This window comes from Aulonocara sp. 'chitande type north' Nkhata Bay, linkage group LG22, assembly GCF_057382095.1.
Source record: "Aulonocara sp. 'chitande type north' Nkhata Bay isolate Kocher_YH1m ecotype deep benthic linkage group LG22, A_spYH_male_GT1.1, whole genome shotgun sequence".
NCBI classification, from domain to species: Eukaryota; Metazoa; Chordata; class Actinopteri; order Cichliformes; family Cichlidae; genus Aulonocara; species Aulonocara sp. 'chitande type north' Nkhata Bay.
Window position 1 is genome coordinate 7,167,741 of NC_141364.1, and position 26,258 is coordinate 7,193,998.

The 26,258-nt window shown below is 39.2% G+C and overlaps 4 protein-coding genes across 6 annotated transcripts in view; all 4 read right to left on the reverse strand.

Moving 5' to 3' along the window:
* Positions 1–26,258, reverse strand: part of LOC147303385 (class I histocompatibility antigen, F10 alpha chain-like) — a 101,303-nt gene that overhangs the window by 37,771 nt on the left and 37,274 nt on the right. The gene's annotated exons all lie outside the window — the stretch shown is intronic.
* Positions 2,263–7,473, reverse strand: LOC147303388 (class I histocompatibility antigen, F10 alpha chain-like). 2 transcript variants are annotated; one of them, XM_086280884.1, is made up of 7 exons: positions 7,385–7,473; positions 6,025–6,278; positions 4,047–4,325; positions 3,620–3,922; positions 2,908–3,003; positions 2,471–2,488; positions 2,263–2,344 (listed from the first exon to the last, which is right to left on the reverse strand). In XM_086280884.1, exons 2-7 carry the CDS (start codon positions 6,140–6,142, stop codon positions 2,295–2,297), a joined length of 864 nt encoding a protein of 287 aa, XP_086137010.1. In that variant the 5' UTR covers positions 6,143–6,278; positions 7,385–7,473; the 3' UTR covers positions 2,263–2,294. The 2 variants fall into 2 exon arrangements, 1 of the variants encoding a protein (XP_086137010.1); XR_015126954.1 differs by lacking the exon at positions 7,385–7,473 and having other exon boundaries at positions 2,908–3,032; positions 6,025–6,255.
* LOC147303389 (class I histocompatibility antigen, F10 alpha chain-like) lies at positions 8,930–13,398 on the reverse strand. Of its 2 annotated transcripts, XR_015126955.1 has the most exons (6): positions 13,138–13,398; positions 11,723–12,001; positions 10,943–11,260; positions 10,516–10,607; positions 10,101–10,225; positions 8,930–9,991 (listed from the first exon to the last, which is right to left on the reverse strand). XR_015126955.1 is itself a non-coding variant. In XM_086280889.1 (5 exons), exons 1-4 carry the CDS (start codon positions 13,322–13,324, stop codon positions 10,555–10,557), a joined length of 837 nt encoding a protein of 278 aa, XP_086137015.1. In that variant the 5' UTR covers positions 13,325–13,398; the 3' UTR covers positions 10,222–10,339; positions 10,516–10,554. The 2 variants fall into 2 exon arrangements, 1 of the variants encoding a protein (XP_086137015.1); XM_086280889.1 differs by lacking the exon at positions 8,930–9,991 and having other exon boundaries at positions 10,222–10,339.
* LOC147303390 (class I histocompatibility antigen, F10 alpha chain-like) lies at positions 17,145–25,533 on the reverse strand. Its single transcript, XM_086280907.1, has 8 exons — positions 25,348–25,533; positions 24,483–24,749; positions 23,763–24,041; positions 22,897–23,211; positions 22,482–22,574; positions 21,879–22,060; positions 17,904–17,951; positions 17,145–17,726 (listed from the first exon to the last, which is right to left on the reverse strand). Exons 1-8 carry the CDS (start codon positions 25,406–25,408, stop codon positions 17,697–17,699), a joined length of 1,275 nt encoding a protein of 424 aa, XP_086137033.1. The 5' UTR covers positions 25,409–25,533; the 3' UTR covers positions 17,145–17,696.

A 26,258-nucleotide genomic window follows, 5' to 3' on the forward strand; every position in this document is an offset into this window, starting at 1 on the left:
AAGTTTTACATGAGTTGAAGCTGTTGGCGCCTTTCTGTGCCTGAGCACGCATGCGCATCTCATATTTTTGGATACTACGGGGTCTACTTTGCACTTTTGCAAGGACTGAAAGCCACCTGGCCGTCTGCCTTAATGCGAACACGAGGCTTTTTACACCAGGAGCTGGATGCTAGTGATGGGATTTCTGGCTCTTTTTAGAGAACCGGCTCTTTCGGCTCGGATCACTAAAAAGAGCCGGCTCTTTTGGCTCCGAACCGGCTCCTCAGGTTGTTTTGTTGCTTTAATTAATTTATTATTAACAATAATATAAAATTATGCATAAAAGGAATTACTAATGTAAAAAAAAAAGTGGTTTTATTTATATATGTTTATATATAAATATATGCGGTGGCCCCTAGAAACAAAGCACGTGCAAACTCCAAAACACATTTCTAGTGTTAACTGAACTTCCAAAACAGAGCTACCTAGATCACTTAAATCACACAATTGAAAGCATGTGTGTATTGTGTATTGTTTGTGTATTTATACACAAGCACTCGTAAATATTCAAATAATTTACCTTTTACTACCACACACCAAATCCGGTCGTTGGTACTTCCTGGCTTGTGTAGCCACTACACTGCGCCTAGCATCCTGGAGCACTTCTGTTGTCTTTTGTACGTGTTTTGGAGTTTTTATGTGTTTTGGAGTTTTTACGTGTTTTGGAGTTTGTACGCGCTTTGTCTCTAGGGGCCACCGTAAATATACTTTTATTTATTCGCTCCACATAAAATGTAAGAAATAAATCATATAATACAAAAACCACCTATTTATATTTCAGCTTTTAACTATTTAAATTTTCAGCTTTTTCCTTTTAAACAACACAAAACACTGCAAACCACAACACAATTAAATATAAATTAAAATATGAAAACAAAAAGAAGATGCACATTCTCTGTCATATGGGCCTGCATGAATAAACTTTCTGAATTCTTTATCATCCGCAACTGAAAATAGTTTTGGATGATTACTATACCTTTCAAATGTGATGTTGTTGTCCCTGCCTCTCTTTCTCTCTCTCTCTCCCTCCCGCTCTGTTCCTGTGCTACTGCGAGTGTAACTACCGCCCCTCCCCCCTCTTCCCAGCGCAAAGCACAAGGCTCGCGTGCGGAGTGAAGCGGAAAAAAGGTGCGAGAGAGAGGGTGAGAGAAAGAAAAAAAAACAACCCCACGGCTCCCAATAAGGAGCCGGTGTTCTGAGAAACCATCCTACTTTGACAAATCGTCCTACCCGTATTATGATTTTACGGTGACTTGTGACTAAACCTAACCCTACCCTTAACCATAACCCTAACCATAACCATAACCTTAAGAAGTATTCCGGATGGGTGACAGAAAAAGAAGTTAATTTGGGTTTGGTGTTGTGCGCATGCGCGGCGTCTGCGCAGAAACATCGGCTAGGATGTTTTTTGAGGTAGGATGGATTCCCAGAACACCGGCTCCTCGTCAGCCCGGGCTAGTAATCAGGTTGTGACAAGTAAGCTCTCCAATTCTCACCCTCTTCCCTCGTATTATCCTTGCTTTTGCTTCCCTGTACACTGACACTAATCTCTACTCTCCTTTTTCCGTAATAAATGCTAATTATTGGGAATTAGCATGAAATGCAGGATTTGTTTGTTTTATGCATTTATGTATTCACCTCACACATGAACAATCCCCAGTTCAAGACCAGGAGGAGACACAAACCCAGACTCAGGGAGTCATGAGAAAGTCTACTCCTTGTTTCAGTCCAAGCAGGAATAAATGGGAGGCTTGTGTCAGGAAGGATATTCAGTGTAAAATCTGTACCAGTTAAAGCATGAAGATCGGTCCACATTGGCGACCGTTTGGGAAATAAGATGAGAAGTACATTAAGGTTATAATATAATTATAATCTACAGGGATTTATTTATTTATTTATCTCTGGGGATCAAATGATGCAGAAAAAGGCTGCCACAAAAAAAAAGACAAAAACATAAAATTCCTAGATAACCTGTCGTCACCTCCTGTATTCCCAGGAGAAGCAGGAACATTAAGACCATCAACATGTAAACGTTTAAGAGACTTTATTAGTTTTATTGTCCACAAAAAGAGACTCAGTGCTTCCTGCTCAGGTGTCAAAGGTCCATCAGAATAAATAGGAATTCATCCTGAGAGCAAACGTCAGTTATATCTGGTTTAAACTCACACATTGAACCGGTTTTTGATGGCATCATAAAATCTGTTCTTTGTGGCTCATGTTGAAATGAACTGACTGTGAGCAGTGATGTCTGTCATTTAGGCTTCATAAGGAATCATTTTCTCTTGGACCTCATGGTTTTCTACAGCTGTAGGTCAGAAACACATTGTTAGTCCACAACACTTTTACAAACAACTGACAGATCTGAAAAACTTTTTAATCTACAGAGTGCACATAAAACTCAAAGAAAACAGATCAGAAACATTTCACTTACGAGATGGAGGTCGTTTGTCTGTAATGAAAGAAAGTAAAAAACAGGGTTTGTTAAACATTATGTATTTAACTCTGTGATCTTGTCTTATTATCCAACAGTCATTCTCAGTAAACTCTGGCTCTGAGCCTTACTGTAATAACTGCTGGATGAAACAGTGTGATAAAGTCATGACAGACTCGACCACATCTGTATGCTTTTCAGCATCATTTTATTCACACGGTTGCTGTTAACACGCGGTTGCGGCTTTCCAGTTGCTCGCGAACATACACACCAACAACAACACTGAAATCCAGGACCCAGCACACTTTTAACCCGGCGAGGCATCTTTGCAGATGCCCTGCAGGTGCGTTCACCTCCCCTGCAGCAGCACCGCCAACCACACCCCGCCACAAAAACTCAAAACTCAAAGTCCTACAAAATCTGCTTTGTCCTCTCACCTGTCTTCTTTTTGTAGATAATGAATACAATCACAGTGATCACAGCAAGAACACCCAGAGCAAGAATCATGTGGATGATCATGAAGAGGGAATTTCCTTTAGATCAAAGAAAAACAAATCAGAACCTGAACAGATGAAACAGGATAGAGAAGATCACCAATCAAAACAGATAACAGCACTGATTATAGACAATATGTCTGTCACTATATGCTTTACCTGTTGTTCATATCTGAATATATTCACTGTGTCTGTGCTTATTTACCCACATTTAACTCTGATGTCTTTGTGCCCACTGAACTTCTGAGAATAAAAATATCCTTTTTAATTTAGTCAGTAAACTTGATTCCAAAATCAAATCATTACCTCTACTCGTCTTATAAAACTGGAGTAACTATACTCTGTTAACTGTGGCTGCTCATTCACAAGGTAAAACATGATTTGGGAAAAAGCATTAGTGTTTGGTAAAGAGTCTTAAATTCCTTTTATGTTCTTAGTTTGGAAATACAACTCACTTTTATTTTCAGCAGGTTCACATAATTATTTCAAGATAGGAAACATGTCCCAGTCTAGACTTTAAGTGTGAAATAAACTGACAAAATTGTTCTATTTTTAACACATAAAACTGCATGAACTGCTCTTTACTATGCACTATTATATTACAGTAAACTAAATGTGTGCTTCTGACCTTCATCACTTCTGAGTGCAGACTGACCTTCATTGGTTCTGATCACTGCTCTGTCCAGTCTGGTGATGATGTCCTTATTCACACCACAGAGCTGAAACACACAATCGTAGCTCCTCCAGTCCTCAGGTTTGACTGATGAAAGATCCAGATCAGCAGAAATCTGGAGGGTCCCATCATTGTTGGGCAGGATCTCTCCTCTGTTCACACCCTCATCAAGCTCTTTCCCATCTTTCCTCCACAACAGTTTGGCTTTGTGTGGATAGAAACCTGTAGCGTGGCAGGTGATTGGAGAGGAGGAAGACTTCTGGAGGAGAGACACTGAGGGAAGAACTGTTGAAAAAATATAAGTGTTCGTTATTGTTATTATAACAAATTGTATGTTTGTTGACAATCAATCAACCTATAGCTGATTGATTGTCTTTCCAAGTCCAGTTAAAATCCAGTGTTATTGCACCTGTTCTCCTCAGAGAGCTCCCTGAATAGTTCAGATACTTCTTCAGCCACTCGGGACAAATGTGAGTGAAGTAGTTCTTCTGTCTGGCTGAGAGAGCTCTGTCAGAGTCGTACTTTTGTTTAGCGATGACTGCCTGCTGCTTTGGAGCGATCCACGTCTCTGTCTTAAGGTCAAACGCCAAAAAGTCCTCGCCATCGTAACCCAGCTGATCATAGCCGGTCACATTATTTGTTTCAGTATCCCATTCACAACCATACATCTCCTGATAAACATGCACACCTGAAAGACAGAAACAGTACAGTGAACCAGAGCAAAGCTGCAGCACAGTCTCATCTCAATACAGACACATCAACCAATCGACAGTCACTGAAACAGAGGATCTACTGTTTCTCCTGCTGTTTACTGGTTCAGTGGAAACTAATTAAAACAAACTCTCATCAACAGAGTTTAAACTTTACAGAGAAAAAACAGAAACAGACTGAGATGCTACACTCTGAGTCCCTATCTAATGTATAAATAGGACTACAGGTTACACGCCTATATACATAATATATAGGCACATACAGTATTTAAAGCTTAAACTAATCATGACAGCACGGTGGTTAGCACTGTTGCCTCACAACAAGAAGGTCTTGAGTTTAATTCCACCATCAGGCCAGGGTCTTTCTGCATGGAGCTTGCATGTTCTCCCTGTGTTTGCGGGGTTCTGCGGCTTCCTCCCACAGTCCAAAGACATGCAGTTAGTGGGGATAGGTTAATTGGAAACACTAAATTGCCCATAAATTGCCGAATGGTTGTCTGTGTCTATGTGTTAGCCCTGCGACAGACTGGAAACCTGTCTCTTGCCCTAAGAGAGCTGGGACAGGCTCCAGCAGCCCCTGCGACCCTGAAAAGGAGAAGTGAATGGATGGACTAATCGTGCTCTTTATGATTTGAGAGATGGGAGCTGCTGATTGGTTCCCATCATCAAGTGGCCGCTTTAAAAACCCTCTGCAGCAGTTGTTCCCTGGGAGTAACTGACATCAGCAGCAAACCTGTCCTTGGCCTCCAAACCCTTAGCGACAAATTGTCATGTGTGTCTTCAGTGAACTGTTGGGTTTGTATATAGTGTTGTAGATACTCTTTTAGTGAAAGCTACTGCCTGAATGCTAACAGAGGTCTGTGGTCACATCTTGTCATTTTGTCTGTGTCCTGTTTTCCTTCTCTCACCCCAACCGGTCGCAGCAGATGGCCCCGCCCCTCCCTGAGCCTGGTTCTGCCGGAGGTTTCTTCCTGTTAAAAGGGAGTTTGTCTTTCCCACTGTCGCCAAAGTGCTTGCTCATAGGGGGTCATATGATTGTTTTTCTATCTATCTATTATTGTACGATTTACTGTGCAATATAAAACGCCTTGAGGCGACTGTTGTTGTGATTTGGCGCTATATAAATAACATTGAATTGAATTGAATTGAATTGAATTGAATCTCAGAGCTTACAGTTTATTTGACCAATAGGAGGGGAGCAGAGAGAAAATCCTCCATCCAACTTTTTGTCTACTAAAAACTGACATGTGAAAATAAAATTGATAACAAACCAAAAACCAAATAATAAGACAGCATCCAAAGTCCTAATCAGGCCCCATCAAATCTGAAAGCCCTCATCATATCATATTATCGTCCTTCTCACACTACAGGCTTACTTGTGGTAGCAGGCCGAGCTTTAACCTCACTACTATAGGAGCGTTCCCAGTTTGGATTGCAGAGAAAGACCTGCTCTACTTTTAAGATTAGACTTCCTCTGTTTTTATAAACCACTTCTGCACCTCATTAAACTGTCTCCTGTGTGTTTGGTCCCTCAAAGTCACTGCTGCTGTCAATTAGTGCTAAACAATTAAATTAGTGTGAATGGAACATTTTTAAGTTTTAGTGGTTGAAAGTTGGATTTTATAGAAACTGAATCACAAAATCCCAGATGTTTCTAAACGCCTGTTCATTACTCACCCCCTGTTTCATTTAGGCGCTGCTTCACAAATTCAATGTTCCCTTTGAAGATCTGCTCATCCGCGATGGATGCCCGAGTCTGTCTGTCCCAGTACAGAGCTCCTTCACTCTTTGCCATCCAGTCCTGCTTGGGACTCTCTTTTTTTATTTTACTGTCATAGTACGTGAATGGCTGCCCATCTAACACGCCCACAGTCACAAACTCTGGAAAATTCCTGATGATGCCGTGTAGAAGTACTGCAGCAAATGTGTAACTGTGGCACAAGAAAATAACACACAGAGGAGCATACTGTTAAACATCAGAAACATGATTGTGATTATCATTAGATTTTCCATCATCATGTTTTTTATTAGAAACCTTAAAACTTGCTTTCATTAATACATTTTTGCAAACACCTCACAAATATGCAGATTTATAATAATTTGATCCATTTCAAAATGTCTTTTTATTCACTTTATCTGTGAAATATTATGTAGGTGACTATTAACATATGATGTTCACATCCTGAAATCTTTCAGCCATTACAGCATACTTTGTACAGGTGCACACACATGGTGTAAATGTCATGCTTGTTTTTTGGTTTTGCATGAGTTGTTTTATAATTTTATAGTTCTGTTTTTAATCCCTGTAGTTGTGACAGTCATTGCATTGCACTCAGTTTATATTGCCCAGGACAGCCCCATCCTGCAAGAGTTCATGCCCCAGAAGGACTCTGGCTTTGACCTATCAGGGTGAGCCTTACCAACAATAAGAGAGTGTAGCGGGAGGGATGATGAGCAAGTCATGGGATGGTTATATTTTAAAGAGATCTGGCCATGGGGGCAGCAGAAAATGTAGCAGAATTAAAATATTAGAGTTCTATAAAGATATTTTAGTGCGCTAAAAAAGCTATAATGTAGATACTATAATCATAAAACAGTCATAAATATACTCACAAATGCACCTCTTCATAAATCCTGTTCACTGTGTTAACCAGTTTACCAGCAAAACCAAGACGCTGGCTGTTCCACTCATCTTAAACTAACTTTTATGGTTTGGGATTATAACTTCACCCACAGCTGAATTAGTTTTTTGTTTGTTAAATATAATTTTGATATTTTGTTCTTTTCTTCAATGTTTTGACCCCTTGGAAGAGGTGTTTACGTATTTACTGTTAGTTTTTTAAATTGTAAATACTTTTTTTTTTAAAGTTGTTGTTGTTGTTTGTTTGTTTTTTAACTTGCCTCTGCTTCCTTGGCTACACACTGCTATCCAGAAGGTTCAGAAGGTTTTTGTGTTTATGTGAAGGTTTTTCCCTTCACATAAACACAATGCTGGTTCGGCTGTTATTATAGAAGATAACTACATGGGTCAACTCACCTGCTGCTGCTTCGGATAGTCCAAGAAAAATCACACTCAGAACAAGGAAGGTCTTCATTTTTGCTTAAGAGCTGGTAGATGGACAAATTGGGAATTTTTCTGTGCTGTAATTAATTCTTCTCGGGAGACTGGCAAATGCAGGGCTGGTTGTGCTTTATCAGCAGGTGGAACTTTGGCCTGACCCTTAGATCCAGACTTAAATGTGACAGCATCACTAGAGAGATCTGACCTCAAAGGAATCAGCCAAGTCAGGACATTACTTTGATGGAGCCCTTGTAACTACACAAGCTGGAAGAATATCAGGCTTGTCATGCTGAGGTAGACTCCAGATTCAGCTCCGGTCTGTCTAACTCTTCAGGAATGGGCATGACTTTGCCTCCAGCAAGTCAATACCTTTGATAGGCAATGCAGAATGAACAGCAACTTTAACAATCCCACTAACTAAGGAAGACTGGATGTGAACCGTGTGCAAAGAGGCAGATATGAATCTGTGTTCTACTCCTCTGAATGACTCCTCTGAAAATGGTAAGATCTCTTCTCTAATGATGGACTGAGAGGCCCCCGTGTCTCAGTATTTTTACTGGCTGCTGACCTTTCGGATTCCCAGTCAGTGAAACTACTCCCTCAAGGATGAAGGGTTTGAAACAGGGATCAGGGTGGTGATAGTCAGGCTGCAATGTCATTCCATTCTCTGTAGCTTTAGTCAGTCCCACCCCTTTTGCTTGTGAGGAGAGTTGCTGTTTGCGCTTTTATGCCAGACACTCTGCAATGAGATGACCCTCATGCGGAGGTGAGCTCACGGGGAGGTCAATGTAGTCTCACTGGCCTAGCAGCGGAGCGACCAGACTCAAACCGTGCAGGGTGCAAGGCTGTGGGTTTTTCTGGATGAGAGTTAGGGGTAAAAAAAAACAAAAAAAACCCCCAAAAAACATTCCTACGTGTTAACACAAACTCATCGGCCAACACAGCTGCTTTTGACATTGATGTCACCTTCTGTTCATTTAAGAACATTATGACTCTCTCAGGTAATTTTTTAAATCCTCCAATAGCATTAACTCGTGCAGTGATTCATAATCATCACCAACTCCTTTAACAGCACACCATTTATCAAAAAGATCCTCTTTTCATGTGCAAACTCAATGTATGTTTGGCTGCTAGACCTCTTGTGATTCCTAAATTTCTGCCTGTAGGCCTCAGGTACCAGTTCATAGGAACGTACAATTGTTTCTTTCAACACTTCACATTGTGAGTCTACAGACTAAAGAGTCTCGAGAGGGGACCTCAGTCATAGTAGGGCTAATTAAGATACCCAACTCAATTAACCCCTCCAGCAATGCCTGCTTAATGTCCCTTTTTACACCATATTTTGGTACCAAAAGTTTATAGTGAGCAGCAACACTTTATGGCACAATTCAATCTTTTTAACAGTAGGTTGATTGCAGCCATGAAACAAAACCACCTTAACTTGCACCATTTCATCAATTTAGATCCTCTGGAAAAGAGTAGAATTCTTAAAACTGAGTTTATTAAACAGTGTTATATGCACAGCAAAACAGTACAATACCGCACAACAGCATATAGCAAGCCCGCAAAGCGAAGGGTGTAGAGCCTTTAAGCACAAACAGCAGAGACACATAAAATGACAGCCAGGAAAAAAAGCTGCCCGGGGCATATCCAACCTTCCTTTATATGGGATCAGTGATCCCTCTTCCTGCTGTTTGGTAACTTTCCTTCCTTGTTTTTTACTTGGACCGTATTCATTTTAAACTAATAAATACTTGTTTAACACTATAAATATCAATATTACCCCAATTATTGATGTAATGTGTTTGTCAATCCTTTCCCCCCAAGCGGTTGTCAAACCCACTTGCACTTTGTAGCTTTTTTAATCTCCGACACTTGTGTCACTTAACCTTCTGGGCTACTCCATAACTTTTCCGAGCCCTATTCCCAGCATCCATCATTTTTAATTGGGTCCCTTTGTCAGTTTTATGGCCAGAGTGAGTCCAAAAGTCTACAAATCTCACAGATAACAGTTAATCATCCTGACAACCTTGGCAAACTCTGGTTTGAGGTGGGCCACTATATTTGATAAAGAAAGGTTTTTCACAACTTTGGGAGAAAAGAGTCTCAGGTGCATCCTCAGCAGTGCCAAGTTGAATTAACCCTATGTTTGGATGGGGTTGGCCATAACACTATCAGAGGTTACTTATTGATCCCAATTATTACATTTCAAACAGTATTCATCAGCATGTGCTCATACAACACAAACTTTATTAATATAAATGTAGATAATATTTGACCTCAATTTATGGGTCTTGTGATTTCGAGCATGTAGGTTAAATGCTTAACACAGTGATTCCAATATATAAAACACTACAGTATAGGTGTGTATGGTGTATACAAATATATGTGATTACATAGCATATATGTGAGTATATGTCCAGTGTATACAGGTATATATGTCATAAAAAAATCCACAACATAACTAGATCTTAACACTTCATTTTATGATGTGAATGATGAACAGCTGATGAGGTCACAGTTTATGGGGGAAAATGAGGCTTGTTGATGCTTCTTGTTTCAGTCCAAAATTTGTCCATAAACCTAAAAAGACAAAATAAGATATATTAACATTCCCACTTCAATCTAGCAATCATCTCTTGTGATTTTGAAGCACAAAAAAGAAGTAAAATAGTAAATGTAGTAATCTCACTGTTTGCAGGGCTGTTTGTCATTTAGGCTTTAGGAATCATTTGCTCTAGAGACTCAGAAAGTCACGTCACAAACACACTGTTAGTCCACATCCTGCTCTGATCTGAAATTTTCTCAAGAATGATCCTGAAAAAATTATTTAACATAAAATACAGAAAACATTTTATTCTACGCAGGGCATAGGGGATCAGAGAAAACAGAATAGAAACAAGTTTTACTTATGAGATGGGGGACGTTTTTCTCAATTACAAAGAAAAAATAATTTCAGTTACATTTATAAAATGTTATATATCGTATCTTTTCTCACATTGTCACACAGCTCCTATTCTTATGGAACGGTGACTCTGGCCCTTGTGGAGCTTATTCTGTTTTGGATAAACCATCGAGTAAAAGGGATTTCTGTTTTTGTCTCTCACCTGTTCTCTTTTTGTAGTCAATGAAACCAATTACAGCAATCACTGCGAGAACCATTGTTTCATGGTCGCAAAGATCCTGGCGAGGAAATTTCCTGTAGATGACACAACAACAAATAAACCATAACCTGAACAAATGAAACACGTTAAAAGAGACAAACTTCAGTTTGGCAATTAAATAAGAATACGGGGAAAAAAGATACTCGCAAATTTAAATAAACAGTGAAAAGACAGCAAAGTGGGCAATAATTTGAATCAGAGCGCTCAAAACTTTAAATGTTAATATTTATTAAGAAATTAACAAATCAGTATCAGTATGAAAAATTTAATAAATTTAATAAATCTGTATACAATTAAACTTTTCATCAAACTCAAATAAAACCACGTGAACTGCACCATTTTTACAGTAAACTAAATGCGTGTTTCCTACCTTCATCACTTTTACCCTTGTTGGTCCTGATCACTGCTTTGTCCAGTTTGGTGACGATGTCCTCGTTCACAACAGAGAGCTGAAACACACAGTTGTACCTCTGCCAGTCTTCAGGTGTGACTGATGAAAGATCCAGATCAACACTCATCTGGAAGGTCCCGTCATTGTTGGTGAGGATCTCTCCTTTCTCCACACCCTCATGAAGCTCCACTTCATCTTTCCTCCAGACTATCTCAGCTCTGTCAGGATAGAAACCTGTAGCGTGGCAGGTGACTGGAGAGGACGGAGTCTTCTGGAGGAGAGACACTGAGGGAAGAACTAAGGAGAGAAGAGGAAGATAGATGCTATATTACTATTATGTACATACTAATGTAATTCCTGTGGGATGTAATGTAATTTCAATGCCTTAGTTAAGGCTTTAAAAAAGCCTATTAGCATGTGTATGTATGATAAAGAAATGGAGGCTGGGAGAGACTGGTTATAAATGTCAGTGTGTAAATGGTGGATAAATTGGGCCAGAGAAAATTGGGGCAAAAGGAAAATATGATAAAAAAACAAAAAATAAACAATTGTAATTAATATGTAGGAGTAACAGAGAAATCAGGAGAAAGGGTAAAAGAGGCAAATGTCAATGTGTGAATGGAAATGAGAGAAAGAGAAAATTTAACTGTGATGTTTTTTGATGGGGCGAGGGTGTCAATGCTTTTATGTTTTAATGGTCAGAAAAAGGAAAATATTAAGATTGTTCTGGCCAAAAAACAGCATGTTATATGATTTCACCTGTTTTCATCAGAGAGCTCCTCCCATAGTACAGATACTTCTTCAGCCACTCAGGACAAATCTGGGTGAGGTAGTTCTTCCTCTGTGTGATCAAAGCTCTGTTACTGTCCCACTTATGTTTGGTGATGACAGCCTGTTGTACAGGAGCGACCCACATCTCTGTCTTCAGGTAAAAGCTTATAAAGTCCTCTCCATCATAACCAAACTGCTCATATCCGTTCACTTCACCTGTTTCATCATCCCATTCACAGCCGTACATCTGCTGCACAATGTGAACACCTGACAGAAAGAAAAACTTTACATTAGGAACAACTGTAGAACACAGCATACATTAGGAATTGACAATATCTTTACAAGAAAGCACTGATCCATGGTCATTTATTAAGAGAGGATATTAACATCTGTTGTTTTTGGCTCAATGGAAGCCACTTACAGATAATCATCACTGAACAGTGTGAGCATCTTAGGGAGATAAATACTGGGGAAACATTTCTACATACTCTCTTTATCAAAGAAAAACAGCCTCCATAAAGACCAACACACATGTGCCTGTGCCTCGGAGCGACTGAGGGACCCTTTTCTCTTCAAGCAAATCCAAGAGTGTCAGTACTCACTGACTGGCTAGCTGGAGACTCGTGCCAGCCCTCCTGTATGCAGATTGCAGTGTGTCAACCCTCAAAGACAATTGGCTGCCTGGGATCCTGTGATGCTCCAAGAAGCAATGACTGGTTGATTGTACTCACCTGTGGCTGCAAAAGGCTGGAAATTGTTCACTTATTGGCTGCTGCTTAGGAATAAACATGCAGTTTGTCCTTCATGCCTCCCTCTTTGAACTTTGTTTGTTAACCTTTGTACATGGTTCACTTATCCTGATCCTGGGTATTAAGTTTCCATCCATCTGGAGGTTTTTCTAGAAGCTTCCACTGAAGGAGAGTTTCAGTCCAGGATTGTTTTTAATAAAAGTCAAATACTAGTTCACAATAATTGTAAACTATTCAAACCTCAGACTGATTATTCTGATCCTGCAGATTTTCTGGAGATTATTTTCTTATTAATCAATTATTGAGAAATTGTATCAGAAACAATCATCAAGGTTTCAGAGACAAAAAAAATCCTAAATATGAACAGAAAACTGCAAATATTGCAAATCTATCTTAATTATTTTGATCAACTAACCAGTTAACTGACAAATTATATCAGTTCATACAAACATGATCCTTAAAGCTGTTTGAATTAAATTAAAGCTTTCCAGACTGTAGTTCTACATTCATTATGAATTATTATGTTAATAATTGTAATCTGTAATCTGAATGAAACATTTTCATTTGTATACAAACCTGTTTACTACTGAAAACAAAACACACTGAAAACATTAAGAGCACGTGTATCATTAAAAAAATTAAACATGAACAAACCTCCAGTTTGGTTGAAGCGCTGCTTTGCAATCTCAATGTTGGCTTTGAACGTCTGCTGGGAACCCCTGGAGATATCAGTGTTCCTCTCCCAGAATTGTGGGTCTACTGCACCGTTCACCCAGTCCTGTTTGGGCACCTCTCTCTCCGTGTCACTGTCATAATAATTAATCTGAACATCATCAACCATCCCAACAGTCACAAACTCTGGGAAGTTTGGGACTTGAGAGGACGCAGTGTAGAAATACTTCAGAGAGTGGGTCACTGTAAGAAACAGTTAATGTTGTGAGATCTCAGGAACACAGATTTTTTTGATTTTTTTAAAATAACACAATAAGAAAAACTGCAGCACGTTAAAGACATCCTGTAATAATCCTGCTGTCCCTTCAATAAACACAAAATAGATTTATGAATACCCCGCCTCTCCCCCTATGACAGCTGGGATAGGCTCCAGCGTCCCCCGCTGCCCTGGGTGAATGATTTGAACTCATTATAACTTTAATTTGACTATATTTTCATTTTCACTGTTAAAGAAAGTACACATTACTTCTAATCTGTTTTGCTTTTGTTAGCTGCTGAATTAACCATAAACTCGATTAAGTTTCTTCTTTCTTCTGAATAAAGCAGCATGACTTCTAAAGTAAGTTGTTCTCTTTTCTATTTCCATTTTTTATATTACAAATTATAGGAACTGATTTAATTCTTTTGATGTGACTATCCAGACTTTGTTTTTTTGTTGTTGTTTTTTCAGAATTTCAGTGTTGGGTTTTCTAAATATCAATATCGATGCTTTTCTTTGTTTATTTTATTTCTCATGGATTTTGTTAAAGCTTAAAATTGTTACAGAAAGCTTTACTTCCAATATCTTTGATTGACATTATCAATAAAAAGCTAATGTTAAGTAACTGATATTCTGAGAATATTATGTTAAGCATTTTGGATTTTATCTTTTATTCATTAATTAAGTTTGCAGGTGAGTTTTCAGTTATCAAAAGTACATGGATTTATCTGTTAGTGTTAGTGACCAAGGCACATAGTGAGTTTAAAACTTCTCATTAGCGCTCACTGGTTGAGGTTGAGTGTCTTTAAATTGCAAAACTTTTCTGGCATTTCTCACTTCCAGCTTCTTATTGATCATTCAGCAGTGATACCAACATTAGCTCATGCTGGTATGTAAAGTGTATTGGCACTTTACATACATAAACTGTATTCAATTATAAAGAAATAATTATTTAATTTGTATCTCAATTCAGTTCACTTGAATTCGATTCAATTTTATTTATACACCTAACAACAAAAGTCCCCGCTTGTGGGGATAGGTTAATTGGATAATCCAAATTGTCACTAGGTGTGAATGTGAGTGTGAATGGTTGTCTGTCCCTGTGTGTTGGCCCTGCGACAGACTGGCGACCTCTCCAGGGTGTACCCCGCCTCTCGCCCTATGACAGCTGGGATAGGCTCCAGCGCCCCCCGCGACCCTGAAAAGGAGAAGCGGGAGCGAATAGATGGATGGACAACAAAAGTCACCTCATTGCGCTGTTAATGAAGCAATAACATCAGAAAAAAACATAAAGTATTCACAATAAACTCCATTTAATGACATGTGGCTCTTTATATACAGCTTATGCTGAACAAATAATTAAACATCTAAGTTTTTTACAGATACTTTGTGTCAAATGAACTTTAGTGAACTTTAATGGTGAGCTGTTGTGTGAAAATGTTTTAATTCCTTGTGAAAATTAAAATGGTATTCCGTTTTTAAAATAACAGTTTTGATTATTGTCACCAGATTAGCATCAGGCCTCCTCCCTGATGTTTTATTTGTTAGAGTGCTTGGAGAGACAGAAGAGTAACAACGTTTAAAAATGCGTCATGAACGATTTAAAGACGGGACTCGTCAAACAGTTTTCGACAGAAATCGTCAGTCAAACTGACCTGCCGCTGCTCCCTGTATCCCCAGGATAAGAAAGAAGATGATGACCTTCGACAGACTTTATGTTTCAGTTGTCCAGAAAAAGCTAAAGCTAAAATAGGAGAAAAGGAGGAGAACTAGGAGGTATGTCACCACTGGGCTCCATCTGAGCCAATAAGAATTTACTCTGAGAGTAAACGTCACTTAAATCTGGGGTAAACGCAGCCTTTAGGGTTATCAACGAAACTGAAAGTAAAATATCTTCATATGAACCATGAATGATGAAGGGAAGGGTTAAAGTTTGGTTCATCTTATCTTTATTATTTTTTATGTTATGACAGGTGTAGTTATGTTGGGTATACAATGTATAATTTATTTATGTATTTTTAATCTGGGGTTAGCTGTTTGGTACAGATTGCCTCTGGGGTCTGTGAGGTTACAGCGTCTTTAAAGGCACAGAACAAATTTTAAAATTTGTTTTTGTGCAACTGATGAGGAATACATATCAAATATGATTTCGCCGAGCTTCACTGAATCGTGGTGGTTTGGTCTCCCTCCAGTGGATAAAACCTTGTTAAGTTTCTCAGTGGATTGATTGGTATTAATTTTAAATCAATATGTGTGGCGAGGGCCGCCTGTAAGGGGGAAAATGATGAAAACTTTCTATTAGTACGTAAAAAAAAAAAGAAAAGAAACCATAAAAAATGCTTCACAAAGTACTTATAAACGTGTTTGTTTCCTAGCATTAGTTTTGTTTTGTTTTTGGCAACACAGAATAATTCCAGTCAGCCTCTGGCCCCGCCCTCATTATTTCACGGTTTGGTTTGGTCCAGGTGTACGTTCCCAGCTGATGAGCTGGAGGGGCATGATGGTGGCTGAGTTGAGAGCACAGCTGGACTGGCCATCGGGCTGTGGGCAGACAAACAGAAGAAAAAGGTATTGAGGTGAAAAGGAACACAATTTGTCCCGTACTTCTGCTAGAATGAAAAAAAGACACAAAGCTGGAGTTATTCTGTGTCTTTACGCTGCACAGCTGCCTCTTCTCTCCCCCTCCTGTTGCTAATTCAATCATGAAACTGATCAATGATCAGCTGATCGGCTTTTCTGATGCAAGTCCTGTCTCTCTTGCTTGTTTATCGCCCACTTTGCACCAGAAAGAGGAAACCAGCGGATGTCGCGCTAAACAACAGCAGCACGTTTAAGCTTGATCAGCTGTTGTTAGAATTTATTTAATATTACTTCTTAGTATCAGCTGATGTTTGCTGGAGCCACAGCTGTAAAGCTGCTGGTCATGATATCGGTTTGGATATCTGGTGAGAGGGAAACATGAAGATGAAACCAGGAGATGTCCTTACTGAACCATCAGAGCTGAACAGGTGATGGAGAAACAGGTTTACCTTTTAGGTGACATGAATGAGTTGAAGGGAAGTTATGAACTGTTTCTGAGAGACAAATAACACCAGGATCCTTTCTACATAGCTGACAGCTGGGTGATTCTCTTTTTGCAGCAACATTTCATGTCCTCATATGAATGTGCCAAATATGTAAAACAAAGTAATTCAATTATGTGTTTAAGTGTTTGGCATTATTGAAACATAATTTAAACATAAATAGGTTCAACTCTGTCCCAGACTATTTTCTGCATTCTTTTCCCACTTTCTGCACTGTTCTATCCACACATTCTATCTACTTTCAACTGAAGGCCAATTTCACTAAAACCACTGACAGTGTGTAACTGGACTTGTTCTCTTACACATAATGCATATAGTTCATACAAAAAGTTTGAATTAATCTGATTGAAAAGACAAAATCCAGTGCTTAACAGTATCTAGGTAAGTGAGAAATCTGCAGTTTTGAGTGACAAAAGTACAAACTGCTTTGATGAGCTGTGACATTCATATGGAAAATTAATTAACACAATAGTGGTGTTTACAAAAACAATGAGAAAGTCTGCTGTGGATGAGGAAATACGTCACTGATTTGAGAACTGCATTAAGAGTGCTGCGTGTGATGCTCCTAATGGAAGAACTGTCATGGAGCAGCTGTGTGAAGGCAGGAATAGGACCCAAATGCAAACTCGTGGAGGCGGAACTTAAACTCAAAGACCTCAGCTTTATTGCTGGCATAAGACAAAACAGAAACTAAACTGGGAAGGCTAGAAACTGAGCTTGAAACAGAACACAGAGACAAGTATGAGGGACGACGCGATGACGAACAGGAACACACGCAAACACTAAATACAGAAGGGGAACGGGCAAAGAGCAAACACCTGGGAGACATGGCTGACACTAATTACAAAGACGAGATGGGGAGGAAGCAAAACAGAATACATTGACCTTCAAAGTAAAACAGGAAACAGTGGGCACAGAACCAAACCTATACTAAACAGAAGGGCACCAGAACAAAACCTAAGAACTAGAATACAAAAACAGAAATCAACACTACAAGTCATATAAAACAGAGAAATCACAGAATAACAACAACAATAATAATAATAATAATAATAATAATATTAATACACAAAATACTTGGGTCACCAACCTAGGACTGTGACAAGAACTGCATCAAATCAGTGAAGAAAAATTGTTAACTTCTGTTGCAGCAGAAACTTTTTCTCAGAGGTTCAGTGTTGAAGATTCCTTGGTGAAGCTCACAGGCTGATCCAAACTTTTTCTGTCTTCTGTTCTGATAAAAATCAAATATTTATTAATGAGGAGGGTTTTGAAAATATAAAATACATCATGGAATGAGTGAAACCTACTGGTAAAACTCGTTCATCGTGCACATAATTAATGTTTATTTTAAAATCAGTCAATACAGCACAAACCTGACTGAATGCAGTACTTGTATCACTTACCGTTGTCACAGATAATATCTCCAGCAGAATTACCAGGTGTCTTGGACACTAAAGAAAAAAACGAAAAACATCCAGATGAAGGACTATAAATAAAAAACTGGACAAGATAAATAAATAAAAAGGAACAGTTACTTGATCACTAGTAATATGTAACATATATAATGATATGCAGGATTCACTTTAAAGCCATGACTGTGACTGCTGTAATGCCTGAGCTTTATGCCAGTACTTCTTAGCAAGATAAGAACTGGCAGCTGGAGAGGTGTCCCTGATGTCTAGAGCTGGTGGGTCAAACCAGTTCCAGTGAAAAATGCAGAAATATTTTTAATTAATATGTATCAGAAAAAAGATTGCAAAAGCATTCTTAGAAAGATGGCTATATGTAATGTTAACAGTTAATGTGTGAGCAGAGATCAAGTACACTTAATTTTAATAGTTTGTGATTTGCTGTTTATATTTTCTCTAGAAGGATGATCAGAAGAAGTCTTTGAACCTGGGGAGAAAAAGTAAAAGACCACGACTGTTGTTCATGTTTTTATCATGTCAGTGACTTATTGAGGGGCATTAAAACTTAAAAAAAAATGCATTTGGTTAAGTTTCTGTCTTTTACAGGTTAGCTATCCCAGTGGAGGTGATGAGTAACAGATAATAAAACAACGCAAAATTGACATATACACATTTTTGACATGTCAAAAAAAAAAAAAGAGTGACCAATATAGCCACCCTTCTTTTCAATAACTGTCACAAGCCTTGCATTCATGGAGTCTGTCAGTTTCTTGATCTGTAACTTTTTGAGCAGCAGCAACTACAGCCTCCCAGCAGTGGCGGTCCTAGCCTGTTTGGCGCCCTCGGCGAACACTCCCTCACCACAACATAACCTAATAGACCTACACCTTAGTTCACAGATTCACTTTGTCTAAGGTGTATTTCTGGGATTTCACACAACCCAGGATTCAAATCATGAATACATAATGGGCTTGGATTTACAACATTATGAATGAAATGTGCTCTATTTGGAAGCAGCCGGCCCCCCTCCCCTTTCGACGGGTTGTGTGTGAAACTTTAAATCATCAAACTGTAAATTATAAATTTTAAATTGTTATTGATCCCTTTACCCCGAGTCCTAAAGTGTGTATTTATTTTCTTACTCTTCTTATATATATTGTTTGTTTACTTGCACTGCTGTAACTGGAGTCTCATCGTCTCGTCTCTCTATATGCTGGACTGTATGTAGCGGAGATGACAATAAAGTTTACTTTGACTTCAGCAGCGAGCAGGCGCACCGAGGGCTCTCGCGCTCACTTTTCGTGTATAGAATTTCAAAAAAACATCGGTGCAAATTATAAGTCTGTATCATAATGTCTGGTGTTTTTGTGTTTGTTGGTTTGTTTTTATTTTGTTTTATTTTGCGAGTTGGTTATTAGATGCTGCTCCAGCCGGCCAGAGAATCCCCCGCTGCCCCGCCCTCTCCTCCCAGTGCCGCAAGCAGCAGGCGCACCTCGCAAACGGAGGGCACCCTTACTCCCAGCAAATGGGCGATCGGTGCCTATGCCATTCCCAATATGCGCTGGCTGACGTCGGGGCAGCATGAGTACGAGCAACTTTTTTTTTGCCGATGCCAGTGATGCCGCCCCGGGCAACCGCCCGTGTCGCCCGTATCTAAAACCGCTACTGCCTCCCAGACACTGTTCAGAGAGGTGTTCTGTTTTCCTACACTGTAAATCTCCCATTTAAGAGGGCCCATAGTTTCTCAGTAGGGTTTAGGTCAGGTGAGCGAGGGGGCCATGTCATTATTTTTTTTTTATCCTTAAAGCCTTTACTGGCTAGCCATGCAGCTAGTGCTCCATGCATATGACGGAGCATTGTCCTGCATAAAAATCATGGTCTTCTTGAAAGATGCAGATCTTTTCTGGTACCACTGCTTAGAGAAAGTGTCTTCTAAAAACTGGCAGTAGGTGATTTTGAGGCCATCCTCAACCCGAAAAGGTCCAACCAGCTCATCTTTAATAATACCAGCACATACCAGTACCCCACCTCCACCTTGCTGCCATCTGAGTCGAAGTGGAGCTCTGTGTTCGTTACTGATCCAGCCACAGGGCCCTCCATCTGGTCCATCAAGAGTCACTCTCATCTCATCAGTCCATAAAACCTTTGAAAAATCTGTCTTCAGATATTTCTTGGCCCAGTCTTGACGTTTCAACTTGTGTGTTTTGTTCAGTGGTGGTCGGGTTTCAGCCTTCCTCACCTTGGCCATGTCTCTAAGAACTGAACACCTTGTAAATCTGGACACTCCGGGTAGGCTGCAGTTCTGGAATATGGCAGCAGGAGGATAATGGGTTCCTGGTAGCTTCACGTTTGATTCTTCTCAAATCTTTGGCAGCTAATTTTAGTCTTTTTTTCTCAAAACGTTTCTTGCGACCCTGTTTGCTATTTGCAACAAAACGATTGATGGTTCTGTGCTCACACCCCAATATCTCATCAATTTCAAGAGTGCTGCATCCCTCTGAAAGACTGAGAAAGAGAAGCTGCCTAACAATTATGCACACCTTTATATAGTGTGTTAATCTCCTTAGGCCACACCCTCACTCATTACGCAAATACACATCACCTGATATCCTTAAATCCAATAAGCACTCAAGTTTATACAGATTGAAGTTGGAAAATAAGCATAAAAATTATGATATGGCCAAAATTCCGTAAATGGCCTGCATTTGTATAGCGCTTTTCTAGTCCATAGGACCCCAAAGCACTTTACACTACATTCAGTCATTCACCCATTCACACACACATTCACACACTGGCGATGCCAAGCTACATTGTAGCCACAGCTGCCCTGGGGCGCACTGACAGAGGCGAGGCTGCCGGACACAGGTGCCACCGGGCCCTCTGACCACCACCAGTAAACGGACTAGATATTACAATCCTGCATTGCTTTAAGTGGAAAAAATCTTGAGGGATGGCTGTTATTAGGAAAGGCAGCCCAGAAACTTTAACAGCGGGTCCCATCGTTGTGTGCCTCAATTTCACAGGCTTGAATTGAGATTTACTCATTACTACAAATCTCATTATAATACGGTCATTAAATTAAGTCAGGTTTTCAAAGAAATTTAAAATGTACTTATAAGTTTGAGGACATTTGGCTGTAAAAACAAGAAAACACATGTCAGCTGTAAATACAGGAATACTGATACCCAATCCTTCCTACACTACTGGTTACCTTGGACCATATAAATAATTATATAATTATGACACTGGTGCCCTAAACATCACTTTTGCTTCGGATGTTGCTGTGTCTGAACCCGAAACTTATTTCAATTTAGAATCTGGACAAATAAGTAAAATGCTTAAGCCATGAACTTTTTTGTCTCACCTGTTTTCTTTCGATAAATAATGTGTCACGGACCCGGCTCTGGAGGACTCGGGGGTCCGTGAGCAGGATGGATTATTATTATTATTATTATTATTATTATTATTATTATTATTATTATTATTAGTGTTGTTGTTATTTGGGGATGTGTGTTTTTCTGCACTATGCTGTGTTCGGGTTTCCACTCATATGCAGAGGCAGGGTGTGTACATGTGTGGCTGGAGGATGGAGAACAGCCACATGCAGGCCTGATGGGTGTGGCCCTGCAGGAGGACTGGCCACACCTGAAGTTCCTGCCACACACCTGTTGGTGATCAGGGCTCGTCGGGGGAGCTACTTAGGAGAGTGTTGGAGCTCCCACCGGTGTGGGATCATTAAGCGAAGACTCCAAGTCAGTGTGTAGTAGTAGGAAGTGCGGATCGTGCACGCGCGGGTTCAGTGTTTAATGGCTGCTTCTGTATTGTCCTGCAGGTGGAACGAGGGACCAGAAGGGCAGCACGCACAGGGTGTGCAGAAACACAACTGCCGGGAGCACTAGCACGGACGTCGGAGGGGAACACACACATGGGAGTCTAGGGAGCAAAGGGGATTTATTGTGCATCTGTTACCTTCACTGTAAATAAAGTGCACTGTTTGCGTCGCAGAACCATGCATTTTGGGTCCTCATTCCCCCATATCCCCACGGTCTGCCAGTCAGACCGTGACATAATGAGTCCAGTTACAGCAAAGAGGACAACAAAAGCTTCAATGACAATATAGATGATCATGACCCTGGACCATCCTGGTAAGGCTTAAAAAAAGAAAACAAATTTGTTCATTTTTTTCAGAAGAAGCGTCATAAATGATTGTTTATTGGTTAAAACGTTTTTCTGTTATGTCAAATATGTGCTTTTTAACTTACATTTACTGAAAAATATTCATATTTACCACATAAAAATAAAAGTAAATAGAAAACTGTCAAATAAAATTTACACTGTTATCTTTAAATTCCCACCCTCTTTCTAAAGGTTTACTTATGAAGTTTTTCTAATGAGATTTACTGTTCTTAGACTGGCTTATACCCAAAGTCTACAGCTTTTGAATCAGACCAGTAAGAATTAAGCCTTACTTTCACTGGTCCTAATCACAGCTTTGTCCAGTTTGGTGACGATGTCCTCCTTCACACCGAAGAAGAACACAGAGTAAAAAAGATTTCTGTTTTTGTCTCTTACCTGTTCTCTTTTTGTAGACAATAAAACCAACAGCAATCACTGCGAGAACAAGCATTGCAACGATGATCAGGATGATCATGGCGAGTGAATTTCCTGTAGATGACACGACAACAAATGAATCATAACCTGAACAAATGAAACATGTTAAAAGAGACAAACATCAGTTTGCTAATCAGATAATGCAAAAAAAAGATGCTCGCAAATTTAAATAAACTGTGAAAAGACAGCAAACTGGACAATAATTTAAATCAGAGCACCCAAAACTTTAAATGGTAATATTTATTAAGAAATTAACAAATCAGTATCAGTCTGAAAATCTTCTTAATCATGTATACAACTTACACTTTTCATCAAACTCAAATAAAAGCACATGAACCGCATGATTTTTACACTAAACTACGTGCATGTTTCCTACCTTCACTTTTACCCTCGTTGGTTTTGATCACTGCTTTGTCCAGTTTAGTGATGACGTTCTCGTTCACACCAGAGAGCTGAAACACACAGTCATATCTCATCCAGTCTTCACGTCTAACAGATCTGAGGTCCAGATAAACACTCATCTGGAAGGTCCCATCATTGTTGGGAAAGATCTCTCCTTTCTCTACACCTTCATGAAGCTCCACTCCATCTTTCCTCCAGAACATCTCAGCTCTGTGAGGATAGAAACCTGTAGCGTGGCAGATGACTGGAGAAGAAGGAGTCTTCTGGATGAGAGACACTGAGGGAAGAACTGGAGCGACAGAGAAATTTTACTGATTCTCTTTTTAAACAGTTATAATAATTATTATTATTATTACTATTACATTGGAATATGTACAATGCTGGTATTATGATTACATTTAACAAAATAACCCTTTTTTTCACATTTTCAATTTTCCACAGCGATCATGCCTAAAACCAGAATAAATTTCAAATACAACATCAGTTGACCAGGTTGTGAAACAAAATTCGAACTTCAAATACAAAAACAGAATATCATGTGCAAACAAAACACACTCAACCACAAGGTACCCAGCTTGTGCTCAAGAAAATGTTATAATAGCAATTCCAATATTTCTCTGTATTTATGAAAATATTATAAAAGAGATTTCTTACTCAAAAAAAACACACATTTAAGATGAGTTGTATTCTCCCATCTCCTTCTGCATGTTTCTTAAATGCAATTAAATATTATATTTCGCTTTATAATTACAAAAATGTAACATTGCATTACCTAAATATTCCCTTCCAAAACTTGGAGAAGACGTGGCATGAAACTAAATCAGTTCGAGTGAAACCTACCTGTTCTCTTCAGACTTTCCTGACCATAGTCCACATATTTCTTCAGCCAGTCAACACAGTCCTGAGATAAGTACTTTGTCCTCTTCCTATTCCAATCTGCATCACGATCCCACTTATTTTTGGTCATGACAGCCTGAGGTGCTGGAGTGATCCATGTCTCCGTGTTTACATCAAATGTTATGAAGTCTTCTCCATCATAGCCGTACTGGTGATATCCTCGAACATCTTCAAACTCATCATCCCATTCACAGCCATACATTAACTGGACAACGTGGATACCTGTGTGAGAGAGAAGCAAAATCATAGTGTGTTCCAAAGAAGTCTTGATCCACAGACACCAAAACAGAAGAGCTGATTACTTCTTAAACAGCCAGCCGTCATGTAAGATGCAGAATGAGACAAAAAGACAGTAGCTGGGGTTGGCGAGCATAAATTTATTCAGATTTAATCTATGGAGATAACATGTCATTTTAAAACATTTAGTGATTGTTTATTATTGAGTCAGAAACACTGCAAATGAGCAGCATCTGATGGTCTCTGACTCTTCAGTGTGTGTGTTGTATCAGACTGTTCTTTATTCAGGTTCAGACATGAGTCCAACACAGAACAGACATATAAATAAAATGATGTCATTTACAAAAACTGGAGTAATGCAGTTGGAGAACATGTGAGTGCTGGTTTACAATGAAGATGAAAAGATAAGATAAATCTTAAACAAACCTCCAGTTTGATTGAAGCGGTGCTTTGCAATTTCAGTGTTGTTTCTGAACACCTGCTCAGCATTACTGAACCCTCTACTCTCAGTGTCCCAGTACTGTGGATCATCTTCTGTGACTTTACTCATCCAGTCCTGTTTGGGCACAGCCCTCCTGGTGTTGCTGTTATAGTGAATCATCTGAACGTCATCGACCATCCCAACAACCACAAACTGTGGGAGGCTTGGGACCTCAGAAGATCCCATGTAGAAATACTGCAGAGAGTGAGTGACTGGAAAAAAGTTATTGACAACTTAAAATCCCATGTTTCATTTCATTTTGTATATACACAATACACAGTACATAATTAATTACTTCAATAAACACTATAAAGCTAAAAATAAACCTAATAATATATTCTGAAAACATTTTTTATTCAAACTGACAGAAAAACATCCAGCAACAATTCACTTAATAGCTCAGTATGAAACGTAAATATAAACAAAACCCCAAACTTAAAACACGAAACTGAAAAACAGCTCAATTTGGGTGTTTTTGTACAGAAATGTAACCTTTGATAGCAGCATTTACAGAAACACAGAAGCTGTTTCGTTTCCACATAAGTCAAAGTATTTAGGCTATGATTAAATTTTCAAAATCCCTTATATAAACATATTTGTAGTTTATACAATGATTTGAGCTACATTTGTTTTTAGATTACACCAGGTGGGCTACATCATGTTTCTCCTGCGGAGTTGATATAGCCAGCACGCGATTACTTAATGAATATGTATCAAAATAAAACTCTGCTCTTATTCTTTGAGAAGCATTAGGCCAAGACCAATCTGTGACGCCTGAACAACCCTGTTTTCCGCTTCAGCACCCAACACCTACCTGCAGACACACACACACTGCGCAGCAGAAGAGGAGGAGCAGAATAATCGCCCTCATTTTTAATGTGAAACAGAAATGAGAAGAGAAAACGAACAGGCTCGGTAATTACTGTAACTTCTCCATAGTCGAGAAATTTCTTGTCAAAAGTGGTCGTCTCAGAAGATGGCTGTTTTAGGGGGGCATGTACGTTTTTCAGTGTGCCTTTTGCGGGTTTACGTTTTGCACGTACGTCACGTGGGAGACGTTTTAATGATTGTATGAAGAAATATACCTCACGTGGGCTGTACTCCAGTAAGCAGATTTAGCTAACAACTCTGAGATGAGGGAAAACTCTGAGTTAGTTACAGTGGTAACAGACTTTATGTCTTAAACTTGCTAGATTGCTAGAACAGATTTTCTTAAACTAACTCCCTCTGACTCCTCCCCTCCTGCCGCAACTGAACTGCGTGACTGACACTCCGATTCATTTCCTCATTCATAACGTCGCTGTCAAAGCTAAATTATTCCACTGAAAAAAAAAATTCTGCCATCTGTAAGTGAAAATTCAAGGTTATTTTCCATAATTTCAACTTACTTAATCAACATTGTGAAAAAAATCAAAAACAGTCAAAACAGAACAAATGAATCTGCAGCAGTTTCAATTTTTAAAAACACTGAAATCCCAGTGAGAGGTTTGTTTGCTATGAACACTTTTCAAGCCTGTGTATCTCAAATGTCAGGACAGTGATGGTGATTATGTACATATGATCAGCTAAGAATGAAATCTATGCTGCTAACTGCTTGATTCTATGGATAGTAATGCAGCTGTCAAACAGCCAGGCAATCCTCTGAAATATTTACCATACAACTCATACTCATCAATGTTCGATCATGTGTCATGTTTAATTTGTCAAAGTGATGTAAAAAT

Coding starts and splice junctions, on each gene's coding strand:
- LOC147303390 (XM_086280907.1), bottom strand. CDS start 25,408: ATGAGGGCGATTATTCTGCTCCTCCTCTTCTGCTGCGCAGTGTGTGTG. Junction 24,750..25,347: donor GTGTGTGTGTCTGCAGGTAG/GTGTTGGGTGCT, acceptor ACTTTTTTCCAG/TCACTCACTCTCTGCAGTAT. Junction 22,575..22,896: donor CAACGAGGGTAAAAGTGAAG/GTAGGAAACATG, acceptor TGTCATCTACAG/GAAATTCACTCGCCATGATC.
- LOC147303388 (XM_086280884.1), bottom strand. CDS start 6,142: ATGGCAAAGAGTGAAGGAGCTCTGTACTGGGACAGACAGACTCGGGCA. Junction 4,326..6,024: donor GCGCCTAAATGAAACAGGGG/GTGAGTAATGAA, acceptor TCTGTCTTTCAG/GTGTGCATGTTTATCAGGAG. Junction 3,923..4,046: donor GAGCTCTCTGAGGAGAACAG/GTGCAATAACAC, acceptor TTTTTTCAACAG/TTCTTCCCTCAGTGTCTCTC.
- LOC147303389 (XM_086280889.1), bottom strand. CDS start 13,324: ATGGTTGATGATGTTCAGATTAATTATTATGACAGTGACACGGAGAGA. Junction 12,002..13,137: donor GCGCTTCAACCAAACTGGAG/GTTTGTTCATGT, acceptor TCTTTCTGTCAG/GTGTTCACATTGTGCAGCAG. Junction 11,261..11,722: donor GAGCTCTCTGATGAAAACAG/GTGAAATCATAT, acceptor TTCTCTCCTTAG/TTCTTCCCTCAGTGTCTCTC.